The sequence below is a fragment of the Phaenicophaeus curvirostris genome, chromosome 16, assembly GCF_032191515.1.
Source record: "Phaenicophaeus curvirostris isolate KB17595 chromosome 16, BPBGC_Pcur_1.0, whole genome shotgun sequence".
Taxonomy (NCBI): Eukaryota; Metazoa; Chordata; class Aves; order Cuculiformes; family Cuculidae; genus Phaenicophaeus; species Phaenicophaeus curvirostris.
In genome coordinates, this window is record NC_091407.1 from 4,343,333 (window position 1) to 4,364,286 (window position 20,954).

Genomic DNA, 20,954 nt, shown 5'->3' on the forward strand with positions numbered 1-20,954 from the left:
AGTCCCTTCAAGCAAGCCCTGGAGTGCCAGGGGAGCCGTGGGACCAGCCGCAGGACTCGCAGGGAGGGCAGATCAGCCAGGAGGGAGCCAGCAGCCCTCCAGCATGGGTGGCCTCAGCAGCACTTTCTGTGCTCCGCAGCCACAGCTTAGAGGCTGCCATAGGAAAAAGTAAGCCCTTCTCCATTTATTTTTCTTGCAAACTGTTTTAAATGTTGCCCTGAACAGCCCTTTGAAGCAGCACGAGCTGCCTCGGACCTTTCTCTTCAGCTAATTAACACGTGCCGACAGCCGTGACAGCCTGGCGCAGCGAAGCCAGGGCAGCCCCAAGCAAGCTCTGGCCCAAAACCCATCGCCCAAACCCTTCTGTGCCTTGCACAGCCAAAATGCTGTTGACCCTGAAAGCAGCAAGTGCCTTTAAGTCATTAATCCATGCGTGAGCTTTGCCTTCCAGTTTGGAGCTGCCTATCGTGAACTTGTGCCTCATAACAGACCTCAGGGGCACCAGCTCTTACTGGGTTTGGAGAGGTTTGGGGTTTTCTGTACAGAGCTGCAAGCCAGGGATTTGTCAGAGGAAGGTTAAAGTGCTCAAATGGTGTTAAGTGGAATACAAGCTTCTCAGATCTGTGTAGACTGGCTCTTAAAAAGCCCCATCATATTTCTGCTGCACTCTCAGCTCCTGGGGTCCATCACTCACTTCAGGGATGCTGGCTGTTCTTCATCGGCAGCACTTTACCCTTCACTTGAACGTGCAGTGCACTCCCAGCAAAGGAATTCCCATTATCCCTGGTTTATAGAAGGAAAATCCAAATGGAAAAGCGAGAGAACTAGTTCAAAGGCCATATGAGACAGTGATAGAAATAAGAGCAGAATCACAGTCATCGCTAATGGGCAAACCAAAAAGGGCAACACAGTAACCGTGCCCCTAGCAGACAGTAAAATTATTCAATCTATCACAATTCAGATATTTTATCACCCATGGAGCACTTGAAATATGACTTGCAGTTGCAAAATCCCGCCTGTGGTTTCCAACCTGTAATCTCAGAAGTGGCAGCTCTGAGAAACAAGCTCATCTCCATTCGGTTAAGGGCTGTTTTAAATGAACCCAGACCCTCCTGGAAGCATTTTAGGGATTTGCAAATTGTGGGGTTTGGAAATGCTAACAGTGCCCTGCATCTCCAGCCAAAGGGGGAATCACTCTCCTTTTGAGGTTACAGATTAATATTTAATCCAACCTGTAATTTTAAGTTAAAATGTAGCAGTGTTATCTGAGCAGGTTAACAGCATGGACAGTTATCAACCTGCAGTAAGTGACCCACTTTGAAGGAGCATTACAGCACTAGCCAGCTTCATTTCCCTCTCGGTAGTGATTCTTCAGGAACCAGGCAATAAATCCTTACAGGTTTGCTCCATAACCCGTTAGCCAGTAAAAGTCTAGTTAGGTCAGAAACATATGGTCTTGAACTAGTAAAAAATTCATCACTGGTGGGTACAATGTTATTAACCTCACAAAATGTGGATGTATTTCAGAAGCTGCTGGCCGAGCACTGGAAATTGTGGCACCTTCAGTCTTCATCAGTGAAACTTTTGCTCTCCTAAGCCAGCAAAATAGGAAAAGGCAACAGTTTTTCTTATAAAATTGCTTTATCCTTGTTATTCTATCAACTATGAGGGCGAAGATGACACAAAGGGTATTTTCTGAACAGTTTCCCCAGTCACTGAAACTGTCTTAGAGCTCCAACGCCTCAGGGAAACAGGCGATGATGGCAAGTGAAGTTAGAAATAGTCAGCGCACCTCATGCACTGCAGCTTCCTAACTATGATAACGTAAATCTCCTTGATAAGTATAATCATCTAAATTGCTGTGAAGTGTTTATCAGTATTCTCCTTTTTATAAAGAAGAGTACACTGCAATCTCAAAAAATATCGCAAGAAGAAATTTCAAGGTCTTTATCTCAGCTCTTGACAAACTTCCCAGCCAAAGCTGAGCACATTTATGCAGGTTAGCTGGGTGGTTATCCCATAGCTGTGACCCACGGGGTGTCAGTCCTACATCACCACCATTTCCCCACTCTCTGGGCAGGTGAACAACCCACAGGTATCACCACTTGGTTCCAGAGCCAACTTACTGCTGAGCAGTCCTTGCACAGCATCAAGGATGTTTCTGCTCCTCCAGCGCCCCAGCAGCGAGTGCTGGGGGTGCACAAGGGGCTGGTAGGGGACACAGCTGGGACAGCTGACCCCAACTGACCAGAGGGATGTTCCACACCACAGGGCATCATGCTCAGCATATAAAGCTGGGGGAAAAGGAGAAAAGGGGGGGGGACATTAGGAGCGATGGCATTTGTCTTCCCAAGTAACTTCCCTACTCCTCCTGGCCACAATATTTCTGATACAAACCAGCTACACCTTATACCCTACTCATACAAAGCCATGTGCAAGAACGGTATGAATTTAACCCTAACTGGAAGAATTTAACCATAATTTGCAGCGTTGTGGCCCTGTAATGAGCACAGGGAAGCATCTTTAAAAGGAGATCGCTTTCTAACTGCTTCTTAAAAAAACCTTCAGCATGTACTGTCTTTGGCACGACTCGGCTGCATTTCTAAATCCAGATTTTCCCATGAAGTTTACTCTGACTGTTAGGTTGGGTTGCATCCACATGCTATTTTTATTTTTTTGATCATCAAGCCTGTTTACAGCATAGAGGAACAATATGGGAACAGAAATAAAGCTGGGATAAACCCAAAGGAATGAGACATTAATGGTATTGCCAGCATCTCTGGCTTGAAGAGCAGGAGGCCCTGCAGCTGTGCAGCACCTCAGCGAGACTCAATTCACTACTCCCTTCTGGTTATGCATTTCAAACCTCAGTTGCGTTTGATTTACCCGTCACCTGCAAGCTTAATAGCAAACAGTTAAAATGCCTGCATGTCCTTAAGCTGCCAGCTTCATATCTGCAGTATGTTAGAAGAGAGAATATTTTGTACAATACGAAGGCTGAGGGAATAACTGTGACAACAGTATCACTTTTGGCTTGCTTAAATACAGTAATCAAAGTATTTTGCAGCGTCGTCTACAGCTACTGAATACTTTTCTGTCTCAAAATAGACACAAGCCTACTCCCACCTTCTGCCATGAGCTTTTTGGTCACTCTGAGGTTTGGTGGTTCAGTCCAGTTTCCTTTGCTGTATTCAGGGAACGCAGCCCATCTGGTTCCTGAGGTTTTGATCCAAGCGCTACCAGTTTATTCTGTGAAGCACAGAGTCGAAAGGACACAAAATATTAGCAGAGAAGGTCTGAAAAAGGAAATATTTTCTATATTTGCATTTACATTTTTAATATAGCCATGTTGTCTAGAGGCCACATTTGGGGAATGGAAACCAGGAGCCTGGTTTCTATTTTCAGCACAGCCACTGATTGCTCTGTGTTGCTGGCAAATCTTTTAATCTCTTTCCTTCTGTTTTTTCCCTTCTGTAATAAAGGGATGATCAGACCTCCCCAGCTATGCCTTGTGTGGCAGCATCCTCTGATGAAACATGGCAAGGACAAAACATTAATAATCATTCCATATAGAAAAGTCAAGGAGTCACAGGTATGTAAGTACAGTTTAGCTATTCGGTGCTCCTTTATGTATGCACCATGCCTTGAAGTTAATAGAAGTTATATATTAATATGGAATGGAAAAGTAGGCCCTTCAGGGCACAAAAATAACCATATCCAGAGCACCACTGAATAAATCCAGTATCAGGGTGAAATCCCTCCGAATACTGAACAAATTGAAAAGCAAGGAGATATTAAAGAGGAAAAACAAAGTCATTCAGCCCTCCTCCCAGCTGGCATCCAACTCCCCTCAATGTCAGGTACTGAGAGGGGACACTACAAGGGATCCCACAAACAGTCAAGTGTTCCCAGTCCTCCATTTCTTTACTACTTTGGCACCTCTACCCCTTTGCCAGATCTTCTCAGCCCCCTGCCTGCTTTATGCCGACCACTGCACCTCTGGCCAGATGTTTCTCTCTCCTCACACCCACTGTCCCCATCACTCGTGTGAATGCTCTGCCCATGAACCATCTCTGACGCTGCTGTCAGGGCCAGGGGCTGATCAGAGCCCTGCTGTTCCCTACCACGTAAGCCACATTTGCTCATTTTATTGACATGAGAAGCAGCACTGGCAGATTTTGGGGAGGATTTGAAGCATCTTGGTGATGAGCAGCCTGCAGCAGAGATGTTCCTGCTGGACCGCAGGAGGGTGTGTGCTTAGAGCCTTATGTATCCTCCTGTCTATTCCTTCAGTCCAGTTATTAAAATAATTTTAAAAAAAAACCCCAATGTTGCATCATGCTGTGTGACAGTCAAGTTCCTTATTCCTTGCACAGCCTCTTGGATCACTCCGAAATAACATGCATATGCTTTGGGGGCAGAGACTAGCATTTATTTTAAGAGGTGCTTTAGGATCAAGACATTCACCACTAGCTCGTCACATTTGCTATTCAGGATTATTGGACCACAAGTGACCTTTCAGATTCTTAAGACTTGGATTACGAAGGGCTTTATATACTAAGCCTAATGACTTGAATTATAGCCTTAGCATCCTGACAATCAGAACAGGACCATAAGCATTTTATTTTCTTCTATCCAACAAAACAGCTTGGGCTGGATTTTGAATCTATTTCAAGGGTATGTCAAGCCAGGGGCCATTATAATGATCTAGTTGAATTGCAAGAAAGATAAGATGACCTAGGTAAAGGTCACATCTGAAGGAAATGGCAGGATTTTCTAGATAAGCCTGCCGAGACATCTGTTTTCCTTCCTCTGAGATAATTATTTTATCATTTCCAAATATTAAAAAAATCACTCTGAAATGCTACAGCACATTTTAATCTGTGGGGGTTCAGTAGCAGGATGTGGTATTTTGTCATTCCCAAATCTCTGTAGCAAAAAGTTTTGTGGGACCAATCACTATCTTTCAGTAACTGGCTGAACTGGAAAATACCTTTCAGCTCTCAAGAAAATACAAGGATCAGTGATTTATATGGCATCAAGGCATGCATGCTGTAGTTGCCGTTCTCAATCAGCATTTACACCGTTCAATGTTGCTGTGAAATTTCCTTCCCATCTCAAATATCTGCAGCTTGCATTGTCCATCACCCGCTTCCAGTTGCCCTTTGCCAGGACTGAGTCCACAGAGCATCCTCCAGAGCATTCCTGCAGACAATTCAAAACACCAGCGGCTTGCGGCTGTAGAGCGGGTCAAAAGTTTAATTTGACCATTAAAACAATTTTGTGAGCTACACAAGACTCGCAATCGCAGCCACGATGCAAATAAAAGGTGACTGATACCTTCTGCTGGCTGGAGCGCTGGTCGATTAACGAGGAAGAGGAACATCAGAAAAAGCGTGCAAGATGTGCTGCTTGCAGAAGGACCGTATTTGTCACATTCCCTTCATTCTTCTCTTGGAGTAGGAACTTTCTGTATCACTCATGCAGGAAACAGCATAAACCAAGCTCACCTGCCACGCTTTCAGCCTCTAACAGGACCTCCTCAAAAAGAAACCCAAACAAAAGTGAACTGGGATGCTCTGTCTGCTCTGCATTAAAGGGTAACTCAACAAGAGGCAGCATTTTCTCATTAAACAATGTCAAAGATACACTCTTGATCTCCCTGCGGTCAATTTTTTCCCCTCTCTTTGTCCAAAGACAGCTGAAATAATAAAAATAAAACTTAGAAAACAAAGGGGGAACTCCTGGGTTTTTTTAGAGAGCCAATGAATATTTTCTAGGGCTGAACCAATCTCTGGAAATAATTCTCAAGTTCACTGTAGGCTCCTTTCCACAGACTGTGTTCTACAGTTGGCAGTCCTGACTGCTCACAAAAAAAAAATAAAAATATTACAATATAATAAAGCCCAGAGAGCTATTTTATGCCATGCAGCTGCACAGGTGATAATTTCAACATCATAGACTAAGAATCCAAAAGAACCCAGATAGCTATAACTGGCCTGTTTTGAAATAGAAATTAACTTCTGCATTTCTTAACCTTGATGAGCTGTTTTCCTCCTCTTCTTTGCTAATTCACTCAGTGGAACTTTCCTGTTTATCGGTTAAAGTAGGTTATAATCTGCTCAGGAGCTTGTACAGGAAGGAAAGGAGGATGCTGGTGCAATATTCATAATGCAACTGCCTGTTCATTGCAGATTTTCCATCTCTGACATAAAACAGTGCATTAAAAATATTGGAAGTAGAAATATCTAAAGGTTTTTCTTCTTTTTTGATAATAAAAATATCTGACTATAGACTGAGTTCTGATTGAAGTGTGTGCTCTGTACAAATTATGAGACCGTAATTTCTTCGAGCATGTCTCAGCATGACCCTGACTTCACCATGTTTACTCTTCAAACTGCTGTAGCTGCCTCTACAATGGGTGATGGTCTCATTAGCAACTCAGTAATTTGGCCACTAAGTGATCATTTATATGAAGGAACAGCCTAGAGAGCAATCCTCCTGAAGGCGATCCTGTCTGGAAACTTGAATTAAGGAGCAAAGGGAGGTAAATGCATGGTCTGAAAGCACAGACACACATCTCCCTACCCAAACAAGAGGCAGATGCGTTATCAGAGCACTGATAACCTTTTCTTTGAAGGTTCCTTTTAGTCATCTAAGGCAGTTTAAAAAGTGCTTAAATAATCTTTGCCGTCTCCCCAGTTTCTAAGAGCCACATGCAGTCTGGGGTGATGCTCAGACTGGCATCGCTACACGTCCAGGGGTAAGGTCTGAATTTGCTTGGTGGGCCATCTGCCCAAGGAGGAGCTGATGGGGATGGAAATCCAGAGCTATCTTGGGAAGTAATTTGGGATGAATTTTAAGGATAATTCAGTTCTTAAAGACTACGATACATCAAGGCTTTTAAATCCCAAATGTCTTCTGCTATCCCAGCACCACAAAGCAGTTTTGCACAAACGACTGATAGTGGAAGCAGATTGTTGGGTGCAGAGAGAGGGTGCGGGTAGAGCCAAGGGGCTAGAGGGGAAGCGTGCTGATGAACGCTCCTGCTTACAACAGGCACTGGAAGCCCCAAAAAATGTTTAAGGGTTTCCCAGTTACAGCTGTACTGACCTGAGAGGCTCCATCGGCTCCAGAGAGATGATGGGTACAGGCAGAGCTGTGCAGTCAGATCGGAAAGAATTATCACCTTCTGCAGTCCTCGCAGCTGCCACAGAAACAGGAGAATTCTGCTTGGGCACGGGCTGCAGATTCATCACAGTGTCCCATGTTGAGCGTGGTCAGGATGCTAAGGCAGGAGGATTCTAAGGAAAACTTGAACATTACTATTATCCCTGATTAATTCCTTAACTGAAATCAAAGCAGGCGTTTCCTTCCTGGGACTGGAAATGAGTTGCAGGCAGGCAAGGTGGGGTGAAAACCGTTTGTACTTCTGGGGTGCGTTTCAATTTCCTCCACAATAACTTCAACGGCTTCTCCACGATGCGTTTTATTGCACTAAGCAGCAGAACGTGGCTAAGGGGTTGCAGGAATTCATGGCGTGCTCTGAAACGTCACCGGTGCAGCAAACAGGTTTGATGCTGCCCAGAGCGTGCTTAGACACTGGAATTTCACCCAGACTTCACCTGTTTAACACCAGTAGCTTGGACATGGGGTGCTGCTTACAATCCGCCCTGGTATTTTCAGCTGTGAGCACTAACCACAAGTAAGAATTCAGAGAAGTTCCATATTTATTCTTTCCGGCATATCATAGCGCCCCATTAAACAAAGACAAGATTTCCTTCTGTAACAGGGATGCTATTTGTTATTTTTAACCTTCTGGCAGCCAGGACTTGTGCCAGGTGGCAGTTTGCCTTAACCAGGCAGCTTCAGGAGGCTGCATTCCTGCCTGCCATCCTTGCCCTCTTGTATATTTGATGCCCATACATGGATTCTTGGCCGTCTGGCGCCGTGTCTATCTGCAAGGATATATTTCTGACAGCTCACGGAAATACCTCTCCTATTTAACAAGGTAAATCAGGGTGCTGGTCAGTCATTTCCAATATCCTGCAAGAGCTTCTGCATCTAATAAAAGGTACCATCTTGAAATCCATCAGGTCTGTTTACACGTATCTATGCTACCAGAGAAACATTATCGCTGTAGCTTCGTCTTTCAATATATCAAAATAGCTTTTAAACAGTTTGTTTAGTCAAATTCAGCCCACAGAAAGCTGCAACTCTCAGCAGCCTGAGACTGAAACAGGGTAGCAAGGCTGAGGAAGGCATTAAGCTGTGGGCTGAGCATCCTGAGCAGCTGAGATCCCGCAGCCTCGCGTCTCCAAGTGCTCCGCAGAAAAACGCCGCTGCTCACTTGGCAAATTCCGTAAGCAGCATCCCTATTCTGGATTCAGGCAATTTCATGGAGCTTAAGAAAGCCTGGCTGATACAAAGGATGCTGCCAAAGCCTGTTGTACCTCTAGATCAGTACAGAGCAACAGGCAGTGTCAACATCCTCCTCTGAGCTCAAAACAGCAAACTTATTTTCCACAGTGCCGTAGCGAGGTCTAGATATTTATAAGCAAATGAGCATGACGGCTCCTGTGCCCCATGGCTTACAAATTTATAAAACACATGTGGGATTGTGAGGAGAACAGATGTAAGTTGTCACAGCAAAAGGCTACGTGATATTTCAATTAGCAGCAAATCTCCTTTAAAAAATGTGAATAATTAAATCTAATAGGAAATGCAATTCCACCTTCCTGTGCACAGAAGGGTAACTGGCAACAAACTCTAGCTATGTGCTCAGATAATTTGGGGGTTTTTGGCTTGCTTGTTTCTAACACAACCCCCTTCATTCAGTCTCCAGGCTAGAGGCACAGAGAGGCAGACTTTGAATCCTTCCGGCCATTTATATGCAAGTGGCATTTCTGGACCTTTAAGTATTTGAATTTGAAACTTATTTAACTTCCTTACGTAGGTGTTTTCGTGGGTTTTGTTGGGGAATGCCAGAAATTTTCTGCATGTAGAGGCGGGGGGAAAATATCAATAAGAGCAACTGTATGAGCATTCTGTTTGTAACCGAAGGGCCCCCTTTCTCAACAGCACAAGCTTCTTATTCAGCTTTGCTTTGAAAAAGAAAGATAAACCACTATTTCGCTTTACCCTTCCCCCACCATTTACTCATTAGCTTTACTTAGTTTAGTATTTCTTGCTCCTTGTAGGGAATAAAAATCCTATTTAAAAAACATAAATATTTTTGACCATATTAAGTTGTTCACTATGTATGTTCTTATGAAGAATTTAAAATAGAATGTAATTATAAATCACTACTAAAATGAACTTGTCCTGCATAGGCAAGGACATTTAATTGTGTCCTTGTATGACTGGAATCACTGTAAACAACTAATATTCCTATTTGCAGGGACAGAAATAACTAGCTCATTCAGCTGTACAGAAAGGAAGACATAAAAGGAAACCAAAGGCTAAACCAGAATAAGCCACTGGAAAGTTTTATGTCAACAAAAGCTGATTTAAATTAAGTAACATCAATTTAGTATTTTGACTGTAAATGAATCAGAACTTTAAAACATGTTTTCAAGGGAACATTTGTGATGAAACATCTATGACTAGTTCCTATACCAAATGAACAGGAAAGTTCCTACTTACTCCTGTGCAGGAACAAATCCACACAGCAATGTCATTTCTCTACCCTCAGTACTTACGTTGTAGACCTAAAGTTTGAAAATTTGAATAGCAACAAAACTGCAACAAAGACTTATCACTTATATACGATGGAAAATACAGAAGTGATGACATTATTAGAGGCTGCATCACACTACACGTGGATGAAGGAGTAAAATTAAAATCACATAATTTCCATTCTTATGTTTTCTAATTTTCTGAGTGCTTGACTTTGCAACTTAAATCTCATTTACGATAGTTTTTCTGACACTGATTTGCAGAAATTCTAGTAGATCTAAACATTCATAACTTTGCCTTATTTGGTGGCAAAAGTTAAAAAAAAACCCAACGAAACAAAAAAAACCCTCCAAGCTCAAACCAACAAGGTGCATTTCTAAGCTATTTGAAATGATGGGAGACAAGTCAAGAGTCACCTTGCTTTAAAAGTCAACAGAAACACAGGAGAGCTGTTCTCCAGTGAGAAGAAATAAGGAAATTAACTACACATTCAACAACCACGTTATACTCCTTCCAAATAAGAACAAAGAATTCATTTACCCAGTAACTTTAAAATGGTGATAACAAATTAAAATTGTGGACAGACAGCAGAGAACCAAGAAGATATACGACCCACAGCAAGGATCAGCCAAATTAAAGGGAACTTTTTACAATGTCAAATTTTGAGTAATTAGTACTTCCATCAGAGGCACAGTTCCAGCTTTAAGCAATTCTAAGTAATTAACATTCCTTTATTTTGCCTAGAAGACCTGACTTCAGCACTCTCTTAGGATACAAATTCTTCTAGCCAGAGCTACACAATACAGATTAACTCAACTAGAAGACAATTAGGGTAGGCAGATGAAGATGCAATTTGTCAGTCTGTACACACTGTTACTTCCAGCCTTGGATGAAATGTTTGTTAACGCAGCAGACTGATTTAAATAGAGGCAGAGACACGATTTCGTCCTATTTGTTTCCATATGACTGCCTAAGCTACAAGCAACGTTGAAATACGAAAATTCTGTGTGACCAAATGATAAAACAAAGTGAATGAAGTGCCAGATTGCATCTCCCTGTACAGCTTTGACCAGCTACAGGAAATCAATAACTGATTATACACTTAATAATTTAAAATATATCATTTAAAATACATGATGGAGGAAATCTTGCTATACTTACTCATCACACAATGTAAATCCCTAGATTAAAATGCCAAGCTGAGCAGGACGCAGAAGCTGGCGTGGTGGCTAGCACATGGAAAAGTCAGAATTTGATTGCCAGAGATGTTATCGCACTGGTACGCTGTGTTGGGTGAGCTGTCTGGGTCCTCACAATCTTGTTTTTACAATAAGCCTAACAATACATATCTTTAAAACTGTGTGTGATTTTTGTGATGGCTGTTTTGAAGACAACTTGTTTGCCAACCAGCTGAAGATTCTTTAAGAAGCAAAGCAAAAAAGTTAAATGCAATCAAGCATGCTTTCCTATTTGCACTACAGCATCAAGTATAAGGCAACACTTAAAATTCTTCATACCAAGCTTTGAAACCCACGTAGCATAGAGTAACAACACAAAGCAGAAGTCACACAAGCCTTTTACTCAGTTTCCAGACACCACTGACCATTGCACAGTACTAACCAAGAGACATGTGGCAGAAAACACTGTACTTCACTTTCTCTGTCAAACACAACTGCAAAAAAAATAAATCACCTTAGTTCTTAGTTTCTGAATTTTCCATAAATGCAAGAAGAGGAGGCCAGAGACTAGCCCTTCACCCAGGAATTGGTAGCACTAAAGGGAAAGTTGGAACTGCAAGTGAGGAAGAAGCAAGCAGAGCAGGACCTCACTCACAGCTATTACTGGTGAGAGGCCCTAGCTGTTCTTTTCAAAAGTTATTGTTCATGTGGACTCCAGATTGCAGGCCTCATGCTTTTAATATTAATTGATATAAAAAGAAATATGGTATTCCTGATCTACAAAGCCTCCCTTGTCCCAGATGTGCCAACATTTGCGTATGGCTAGAGCCAAGGTACCAGGAAAAGCAAACCTTGCCAACTCTGTCAAAATCATCCATGGTTCACATCTTTTTGCCCAGACGTTAACTTTACAATCCTTTTTACAAGTCTCTTCCAAAACACGGCTGCAATGTGCTTTTCAGCTACGAGGTATTTTAAGTGCACAGCGAGGACCTACGTTTCTGTCTGAACGAGAAATCAAAAGTGGCACTTTTCACAGGTCTAAGGGAGAACACAAAGTCTTCTGCAACACCTAAAATGCAATCATAAAGTCACAAAAAAACATTGAAAACTTCACCACTAAGAAATTTTTTTTTTTCCTGATGGAAATAAAAAAGTATCAGCTTCTGCTTGGAGTAGTTTTTCTCAGCTCCATAGTCTCAGACATGAATATAAGGTCTAAAGCCTTTTATTAGTTCACTTCAGTATCTTTTCTTTTTGTTACAGACCCTTTCTACCAACCTTTGCCCTGGAAGCTTCGTTTTATACAGCTTTGGGCCTCAGAAAAGCTTTGAAACTGCACGCATCCTCTGTAGCCCCCATCCAACAGTGACCCCAAGGTACAGGAGCAGCACTTGAGCTGCTGCTGAACCAACAGCTCAGTGGAGAGGCTGCTGCTGTGTTAAACTCCATCACAGTAATTGTGTTAGAGCAGGTCATGCTGGTCTCTAGTGGCTTTTGGCTGAAAACATCATCTTCAAGAAGTCAGAAAGCGTAAGTTATTTGTTACTAGTAATACATTTCATATTTTTGAAGATTTGTAGTAATCCATGACTGAGAAGGCTGCCAAATCCATTCAAATGCTTCTTATTGAAAAATTAGGTCTGCATATCCATAGATCCTCCCCTCCTTCACCCCCTCAAATTAAACCCAAGATTCTCAAAGACAGCCAATCTTCTAAAACACTACACATTCCATATAGTTGTCATTAATAAAGTATGAATTGTATGGAAGTATGTTTGCAGAAACATTAAAGAATCAGGTCGAGAACACTGTCTGCACACAAGTGTTATTAAATAAGCCAATCATCCAACTCTTGAGTAATGAATGTCCTTGTTTTTTGCTTGGAAGCCTCATTTTCAGCACGTTCACAGGAGACAAACGTGCCATGTCAAAGCAAATGAACACAAATTAACTCTTTGGACACCAATTACAAGAGAAAGATGAAAATGCAACATTGGCAGGCTGGATACAAAATGTTGCAGCACAGCACTTCTCATTGTAGGGTAAGTTTAGGTACAGCCAGATGATTTCACTACATATGGTCAAAGGATTTGATCTGTTCCCATCTGCGTGTGCATTATCTGAATATCTAAACAATTGCCATAGAGCATTTGAAAACTTTACAATATAAAAGGAAAACTAACAAAGCTGATCGTATCTCCAGATCACTGTGTGAAGCACTAATAAGCAACTGTGTTATACAACTCATGTTCAACAGACTGAAAATGATTTTTCCCAAATCCAAATGACATACTTCCAAAGCTGAAAGTGATAGATTACAGCTGGCTGAGCAAGGACTGTACTGTAGGCTCATTTTAAAAGCTGCCACTGCAAAAGACCCTCCAGGCTTTTTGTTGGTTCCTCTGCTCTTCTTATTAAAAACTGCAACGCGCTTCTTATTTAACAGTAATTACAGAGGGAAGTGGAGAAAAATTAACAAGAAAGAGAGGTTCATTTTTCTAAAGATATGCAGTAAGATTACTCTTAATAGCATGTCTATGGACCAAATACTTTATTTTTACTTCATCACCTCAACACATGATAAATACTTGCAATTGGAAACAACTATGAGAATAAAATCTGAAAATTTATTAGGATTCTTACAAGAAAACATGTCTTTACAACTAATTTATAATCTCTGTATATGGCATCCTATTCTTCTCTCCACCAGACAACCATTAAGACATAAAAATACTCTCAGGACAGCAGCTGCAGAACTTGTCGTATGCGCTCGCACTTCTCCAACAGGTTTGGATCTTCTGCATCGGAACCATCAAATTCCTTCATAAAAGCTTCAGCTTTCTGCACAGTTATGTCTCGTGCATTGCCTTGAAGCCCTTGCAGATAATCCAGTAAAATTGTGAAATACTTATCTGGAACCTTTAAAGAAAAAAAAAACAAGGAAGAAAAAAACCCTGTTTTATTTTTGTCTCCTTCAATGCTCATTCACAGTCATGTCATACCATCACCTTAAGGACAATCAGGAGAACTGCATGGGCTTTTCTGTTCGCCAGTGCCCACCTCTGAGTGGAAGCATTTCTTGCCAAGGTTCCAGCTTGGCAGTTTGAGCTGCCTGGTTCCATGGACCATGGGGAGAGGACTGTCATGTGCTCAGATGGGCAAAGCAGCTGAGAGGAAATTCTAAGCAGATGTGGAAATGCTGATCAGCAATGGCAAACACACCCTGACAGCGAGCTCAAGGACGCGAGGGTTGTTGGTAGAAAAAATAACACTAGCCAAATCCTACTTTTGGAAACGTGTAGGCAAACCTTACTAAATTCAGTGAGAAACGCATTCATACGTCCGAGGAAAGAATTTTGCTGGAATTACCCTCACCCCTATCCAAAATTAGCTGTTTGCGAAGATGAGATACCACCCACCATCAAGCACTTTGACAGGATGATCATACAAAGGAACAGAATTAAATTTGAAAAACAAATTGAATTCAGACATATGGAAATAATTTTAAATCATTCTGACTAAAACCGATAGGGTCTACTAACATCTAAAATTAAAAGCAGTTTAGTCATCTACAGTTGCATTACCTTCATTTCACTCCCTTTCTAATTAACTAGTCATAGTTAATACTAATCATAATTTTAGCTTATCTGGTACAACACACAATTTAAATTATCATTACATTAAATATTCTTGGCAATAACCTAGCAAAGACTTCTGAATTATTTATTCAGCATTTCAAATCCATGTATTTGCAAAAGTATTAGGTGAACAGATCTACACTGGAGCGTATCTTAACTCTACACTGTGTATCAGTGGAGCAGTTTTCAGCCAATAAGAGAATATTTTTGCTGTGAATAAGAGATGTTAAAATGACCTAATTCTACAAATATTTTTCTCCATGTTTAACTTGACACATATAACTTTAAAAGGCATACTCAACATGAGTCTAGTTAAACACATGCGTAAGTATTTAAAGGACTGGAGACTAATTATTCAAGGGCTGTTTCAATTCTGTTGAGTATCAACATTTCAGAGACGACAGAGCTTCAACAGATACTTAATTTACAACTTATTTCTTCATCGACATTTGGCAGAGTAACTTTGATCACTAAAAACTTCTATCACTCCAAAAGAAGAGGAAGAAAGAATATTCCAACACTGCCTTCATCAATCAGGGATATTACAAAGTAATAAATCAAAACTAAAGTCTGCATCCAGCCTCATAACTTATATGCTATGGAAAACCATCTAATTCTTCACACAAACACTCTGGCCTTAAAGAAACAATACAGATAAAAAAAATATTAATTTTACAGTGACTAACACTGAAATAGATGATACATGAAGTGTTGCTATAATATATGAATCAAACACATTTAAACATAAGGGAAATGTCTATATTTTTGAAATCATTTTACTCACAGTAAACTAGTACCAATAACAGACAAAACCATTCAGACACAAACAATTCAAGCATGATAATGTTCCTTTAATGCAGATGCTCAGCACCTGGCTTTTAAAGCTCAGTAGCATTTCTATGTTTCAAACCTTAGCCAAATTATCTACATAATTTACGCCTTTTTTACTCAGATCTCATACTACAGTCATACCTCACTGTGGAATTATAGTTATTATTGTATTATTTAAGCAAAGTGCTTGAAGGGGTAATGAAAAGCCCGCTCTAAACTTAGAAATACTAACTGTGCAGCCAGGCATACGGCTGCCTGAAGCCTAGAAAACATTTAACATGTGGCCCTAAGGTTAAATGCTCAAGTGTTCAAAAAGTCTCATTTTTTTCTTTAAGACAGCTTTTAGGTTTATTTCAGTAAGAGCTTACCACACAGCATCACGTAGGGAAGATAATACCCTATTTCCTCCTAACTTACACCTCCACCAGAGCCATAGCAAAGCTGGGAACACAGAGAGTGACAGCGAAAAGTTAATGAAATCCAAATTTTAATTCTTCAAATACAGTAGTATAAGAGCTGGAATTTCAGGGTCTCTTGGAGAGGCTTTAGAGCTGGAATTTCAGGGTCTCTTGGAGAGGCTTTACAAGAAGGATCTTCTAAGATCAGCTTTTGGACTGGATTCAAATGGGATATCGTGATCTCCTACCACGGCTCTGGCAAGTGGAAGTGATGCTTATGGGATTTCATTACTATTCTTTTGTTAAACTGTTCCGACGTTCTTCTTGTTTCTTTTTCTCTCTCCCACACTAACCTTGCTTCTGTTCTAACCAGCTAATATGCACCACAGCTGAGGGAGGAAACACTACAAACTAGTAGCAGGAAAAGAACAGTTGCCACTTTTAAATTATAGCGTGTAACTCGAGAGTTTTCAGACGTTTTAGACTTGCAGATGCTCCCATATTTTGCAAAACAAATACAGACACATCTGCACAGAGAACCTCAGCTTTCTGCTGCCCAGAGGGCTCTCCTCAGTCACTCTCTGAGGAAGGTGCAGAAACCCCTGTGGGGCCCTGCGGTGCGGGAGCTGGAGGCACTGATAGAGTCACTTGCTAAAAATGCTGTGCCAGATGACAAAGATCAACAAATGATCTAGTGTTTGTTTTATACTGGATCCTAAAGAAGTATATACACTGTAGATATACAGGCTGGGCTTGGAAGCCGTCAGCCAGCCACCAGATGGATTTTGAAGAGAATTAAAATACCCCTTATGTTGCAAAGGGCTTTAAAACCTCAGCTTATTTCTTACAGAAAAAAGATCTATCAGTGCAGGAACTCAATTCACTCCTTTGCATGGCTTTCAGTAGGCATCCAAGTGACACCATGAGATTCTAGATGCGGCTTAGGAAGGAAAGAAATTCATGTCGCCTTTTGTACTTCAGTCACGCTTGGATATCCAATAGATTTTGTCCTGTAATGGTCAGGAAGTTGTATCTGGGTATAAACAACAATATTCAGAAGAAGCTGACCTGCCCTCCCTACAGTCCTGATGCAGAAAGAGACTTCATCATACATTTAATTACAACCACTTAGGCAGTTCTACTGACTTTACTGAATCTGGATGCAGATGTTAATCATTACCTCAAGCTCATACTCAATGCATCTCTGATTATTAAGCTATAAAATATGTGAATTTAAATAAAACATACTACTTGCATCAGATTTTTAAAAATAGGAAGTTTCATTTCAGTGCTGAGCAATAAAGAGTTAAGCTGTATTTTGCTACATAAAACAAAAGCTACTTAGAGTTAATGATTTCCCAATATATTTCAACACAAAACCCAAAGAAAAAGGTAAAAAAATATAAACATAATTCTGCCTGTAAGCCAATTTCTAGGTAGCTTTAAAGAGCACACATTGATTTTGAAAGATTGAGAAAAACTTTTAAAGGAGAAACTTGAAAATACACGACAGTGCAAACAACCTAGATACCTATAATAAAACTTGTATTCTGCAATTGATCTTTTTTAAAAAGTATTACACTGTGTGAACATATTTGTCTTTGTGAAACTCTGCTTTTAATTATCTGGTTCTCTACAAGTATTTTTAATCACGAAGGTAACACCCTATGTCAGGTGATCGGCTTAAGAGCTGCTGAGTAATTTGGGTCAGGAAGATTGGTATGCTGAAATGTTGAAGTACACACAAAAAAATCAGCAAAAGCTAACTGAGTGTTAACTAAAAGAATCAAAAAGTCAGGCACCATGCAAGTGGCCAGATATTTGTTCTGTTACACAACAAAACGAATGACCTGAAACCACCATTTGATACAACGATGCTCAGATGCTTACTGGAAATTCAATCTATGTTGTTTTCTATGTTATGAAAAAAATGGATTTCAGTAACGATGCAAGCCCAGCTTCTGGTTGTACTTTATGCCTTTTGTGATCAACATCAGGCTTCAATTATATTTTAATGAGAAGGTTATTTTAACATCTTGACAATATGGCTGTACATCTTATATGGAGCCAGAGATATCTGAAGCCATGAGAACTGTGGTTTACAGTACTGGGTCCCACATTCAGAAATTAAAATTGAAGATATGACTCAAATTCTCAGTAAGCCCCAGATTTATATAAAACATGAATCTGCACTATTTATGCTTCACATATATCAAGTATTAAAATCTAGCATACTCTAGAGAATGATCACCAAGCAAATAAAGAGATCAACTCCAAGTAATTAAAATTATTGCAAATTTTGATTGAAAACAAAATAATTTCTATTTAAGTTATTACAAATATTAGAAAAACGAATGGATAGTACTAGCAACTTTGGTTAATAAAGAATAGCTACAAGTAATGTATAAGACGATATCATCTTTGTTCTGATAAAAAGCAGGGTTAAAAAAAAGCAGGGTTAACACAAACCTTCTCTTTATCATACATGTGCAAAAGAAGCCAGGTTTGTCTTGTCTTTTGAAACTTCCATTCTTCTGGGTTTTCAGACCAGCTGTAGTAAATAAAAAAAAATAAAACAATTGCTTAAATGATATACTGTGTGATCAAAATATTCATCATACATAAAATATTTCCTACAATTACTCCAAGTGACTTTGTGTGCATGATATGGATCTTCATGACATTGTGTGAAACAGATACTACCTCACGTTTTGTACGAGTGGCAAAAAGGAACACGGGGGCAGCTACCTGGCTTCTGTGCAAAAAGTCAAAAGATTCTAGGAAGACATTACAGCCAAGAATGTGATAAGTTTTTATCAGAAAACACTGATTCCTCGAAGTTAAAAATCAAATCCCACTCCTCAGCTTTGGCCAGTCCTTTATGAGAGGTTATTGTCCTCATTTGATCCATGACAACTAAGCGCACCGAGTCCTTATCCAGAGAATTCGGAGGGGTGGAGTGGACAAGGAATAAAGTTTGCATTTCAGAAAGTTGATATTTCACAATAAACTAAAATTCATATGAAATTAAGCAGCCTGTGAAGGACTGGAAGGAAGGACTCATGCTACAACAGCCACCTCAACAGTTGCTGAAGCCCATCACAAATGACTGCTCTACAGCCAAGAAAGTTCATTTTTCAGGAGCATATGTTTTAAGGCCAAACATGTGACTTAAATATTGATGTTTACGGGACAGAGAATGCTTTTTATGTCTTGCTTTCCCCAGAAATTCTGATTCCAATACTTAGCTCAAAACTTCAGGCTGTTTCAATACTGTTAAAGGTGAGCAGATTAAAAAATCATTACTATCTCCAAATGTTCTTTGACTTATTAACAAACACATTATAAATATGTAAAATTTTAGCTGAGTCAAACCAGAACATTTATGTACATCTACAACATGATTTTAAAGCTGGTATATTGTGTTTCAGATGAAGAAAGACACATTTATTTCTATAAACAAATAAGCAACCTAGCAAATATCACTATAAAATGAAGACAGCGTTTTAAAAGCTTGTGCTTGAAAACTAGCATCTTAACATATACAAAATTTGTTAGGATACGGAAATATCATTTAAAGATCCAGAAGAAAATATATGAGGAGAAAATTTTTACACTTATTTGATCTTTCTCTAAAGAAAAACAAGTTTCCAGAGGGTAGCATGCAAGAGGTCTTTAATGTTCCAGCTTGTTTTACACAGCAACATAGAGCTCAGAAAAGCCAGCTGGGTATGAGAATTAGTATTGTTTAAACACTGTCAAGTCTAATAAAGCAAAAGAGTCCTCATATTCGGTGAATGCTGCACCAGCAAATACATTGCTTGGTCAATTCACTGAAATAGAATAAAAACAAGTTCACAAATTTGTACAGAAGAATTTCATGGAAGCTTCTGCAGAGAACCCAAAAGGAAAAAACAAACGTTGTCTTGACTTTCAAATGCAGGATAAAGAAAAAGCAGCAACAACTCTTCAGGGTTCTCACTAGCTAAATTCAATAAAAATGTCTGCAACCAACATATAAGCTAAAAATAAGACAAATAACAATAGACCAGGAAGGTCAGAGAAAACACTAATAACATCATAGATTACATGCTCAAAATTGAATCCACAAATGAATGGATTTAGAAGTCTCCTGTGGGCAACGCCAATAAAGAGGCAAAAGTTTCCAGAACAAATACTGCACAACAGCAGGAGCCTAAAAGCTGACAACCAGAAGTTATAGAATCAAATTTTAAAATATTATTGTGGGAAAACCACCCTTCTTCCATCAATGTCTGTTGGAACTACAACCTGTGCTGCAAGGAGCCAAGAGGGAATGAAGCAAAAAGGGCTTTTCTTGCGGATGCGCTTTGTGGGGACAAGCTACTTGCTCATCGGCACCCAATTTCTATTTGCCAGACACACACAGTAGCTCCCAACCAAGAAATGAGAACTTCTGCACAAAATTAATTAATTTCCATTAGTCCTTCAAAAAATAAGACAATAATGGTGCCTGTTGCTAAACGAAGGCCGTTCTTCTATGAAGTTCATCCTTCTGAGCAATTGCATGGAAGATGTTACAGGAAATTATGTTTATTTGCACAGCACAAAGAAGAAAGTAAGTTTAGAATTCTTTTTTTATGTTAAAAAAGCCTGGAAACAGTTACAATGTTTGCAAGGTGACAGGAACAAGCTGAATGACAGATTCATGACCACATCCTGGGAAAACAGTCCCTCCTCTAAGGAAAACTTTTAACACATTTTAACACTTATTTCTTTAAACTATACCATGTATTTATACATTTGTGTTCATATTCATTGGTTAGACAGACCACATAGGACTGTTCCTCACACTTTCACCTGAGAACCGTTAGGCATTAATTGGAAAATTCTGCCCAATTTCACTAATCTCCTATAAAGCTATAGAATGTTAAAATATCTTTATTACCTAGTTGATAAACAACAGAGACCAACAAACGAGTGCACTATAAGGTTAATTGGTCTTATTAGCCCATTACCAAAACCATATGCTCTCTTCTACACATTAAGGCATCTAAGATACCACACCGACTTTCACTCTAGTGAATTCTCTTGTAGAAACAAACAAAAGTTTCAGCTAGTCTTCCTGAAAGGTTTCACTCTATATACACCACAATAATTAATAAAACCAACAAATACTTTAACGTAATCAAATGCAGAAACTACGTTTGAGCCCATTATAGCACCAGAGCCTCACAAAGTGTTTCTAT

General features: G+C 39.9%; 1 protein-coding gene across 7 annotated transcripts in view; it reads right to left on the reverse strand.

Moving 5' to 3' along the window:
• Positions 1-13,464: 13,464 nt before the first annotated feature.
• The window catches only part of C16H7orf50 (chromosome 16 C7orf50 homolog), a 118,918-nt gene continuing 111,428 nt past the window's right edge, over positions 13,465-20,954 (reverse strand). For all 7 annotated transcript variants that reach the window (XM_069870475.1, XM_069870476.1, XM_069870477.1 and 4 more), the window contains 2 exons: positions 18,196-18,277; positions 13,465-13,778 (listed from right to left, as the gene is read on the reverse strand). In XM_069870475.1, coding sequence (XP_069726576.1) covers positions 13,596-13,778; positions 18,196-18,277 — 265 coding nt within the window. In that variant the 3' untranslated portion in view covers positions 13,465-13,595. The remainder of the gene's footprint in view (positions 13,779-18,195; positions 18,278-20,954) is intronic.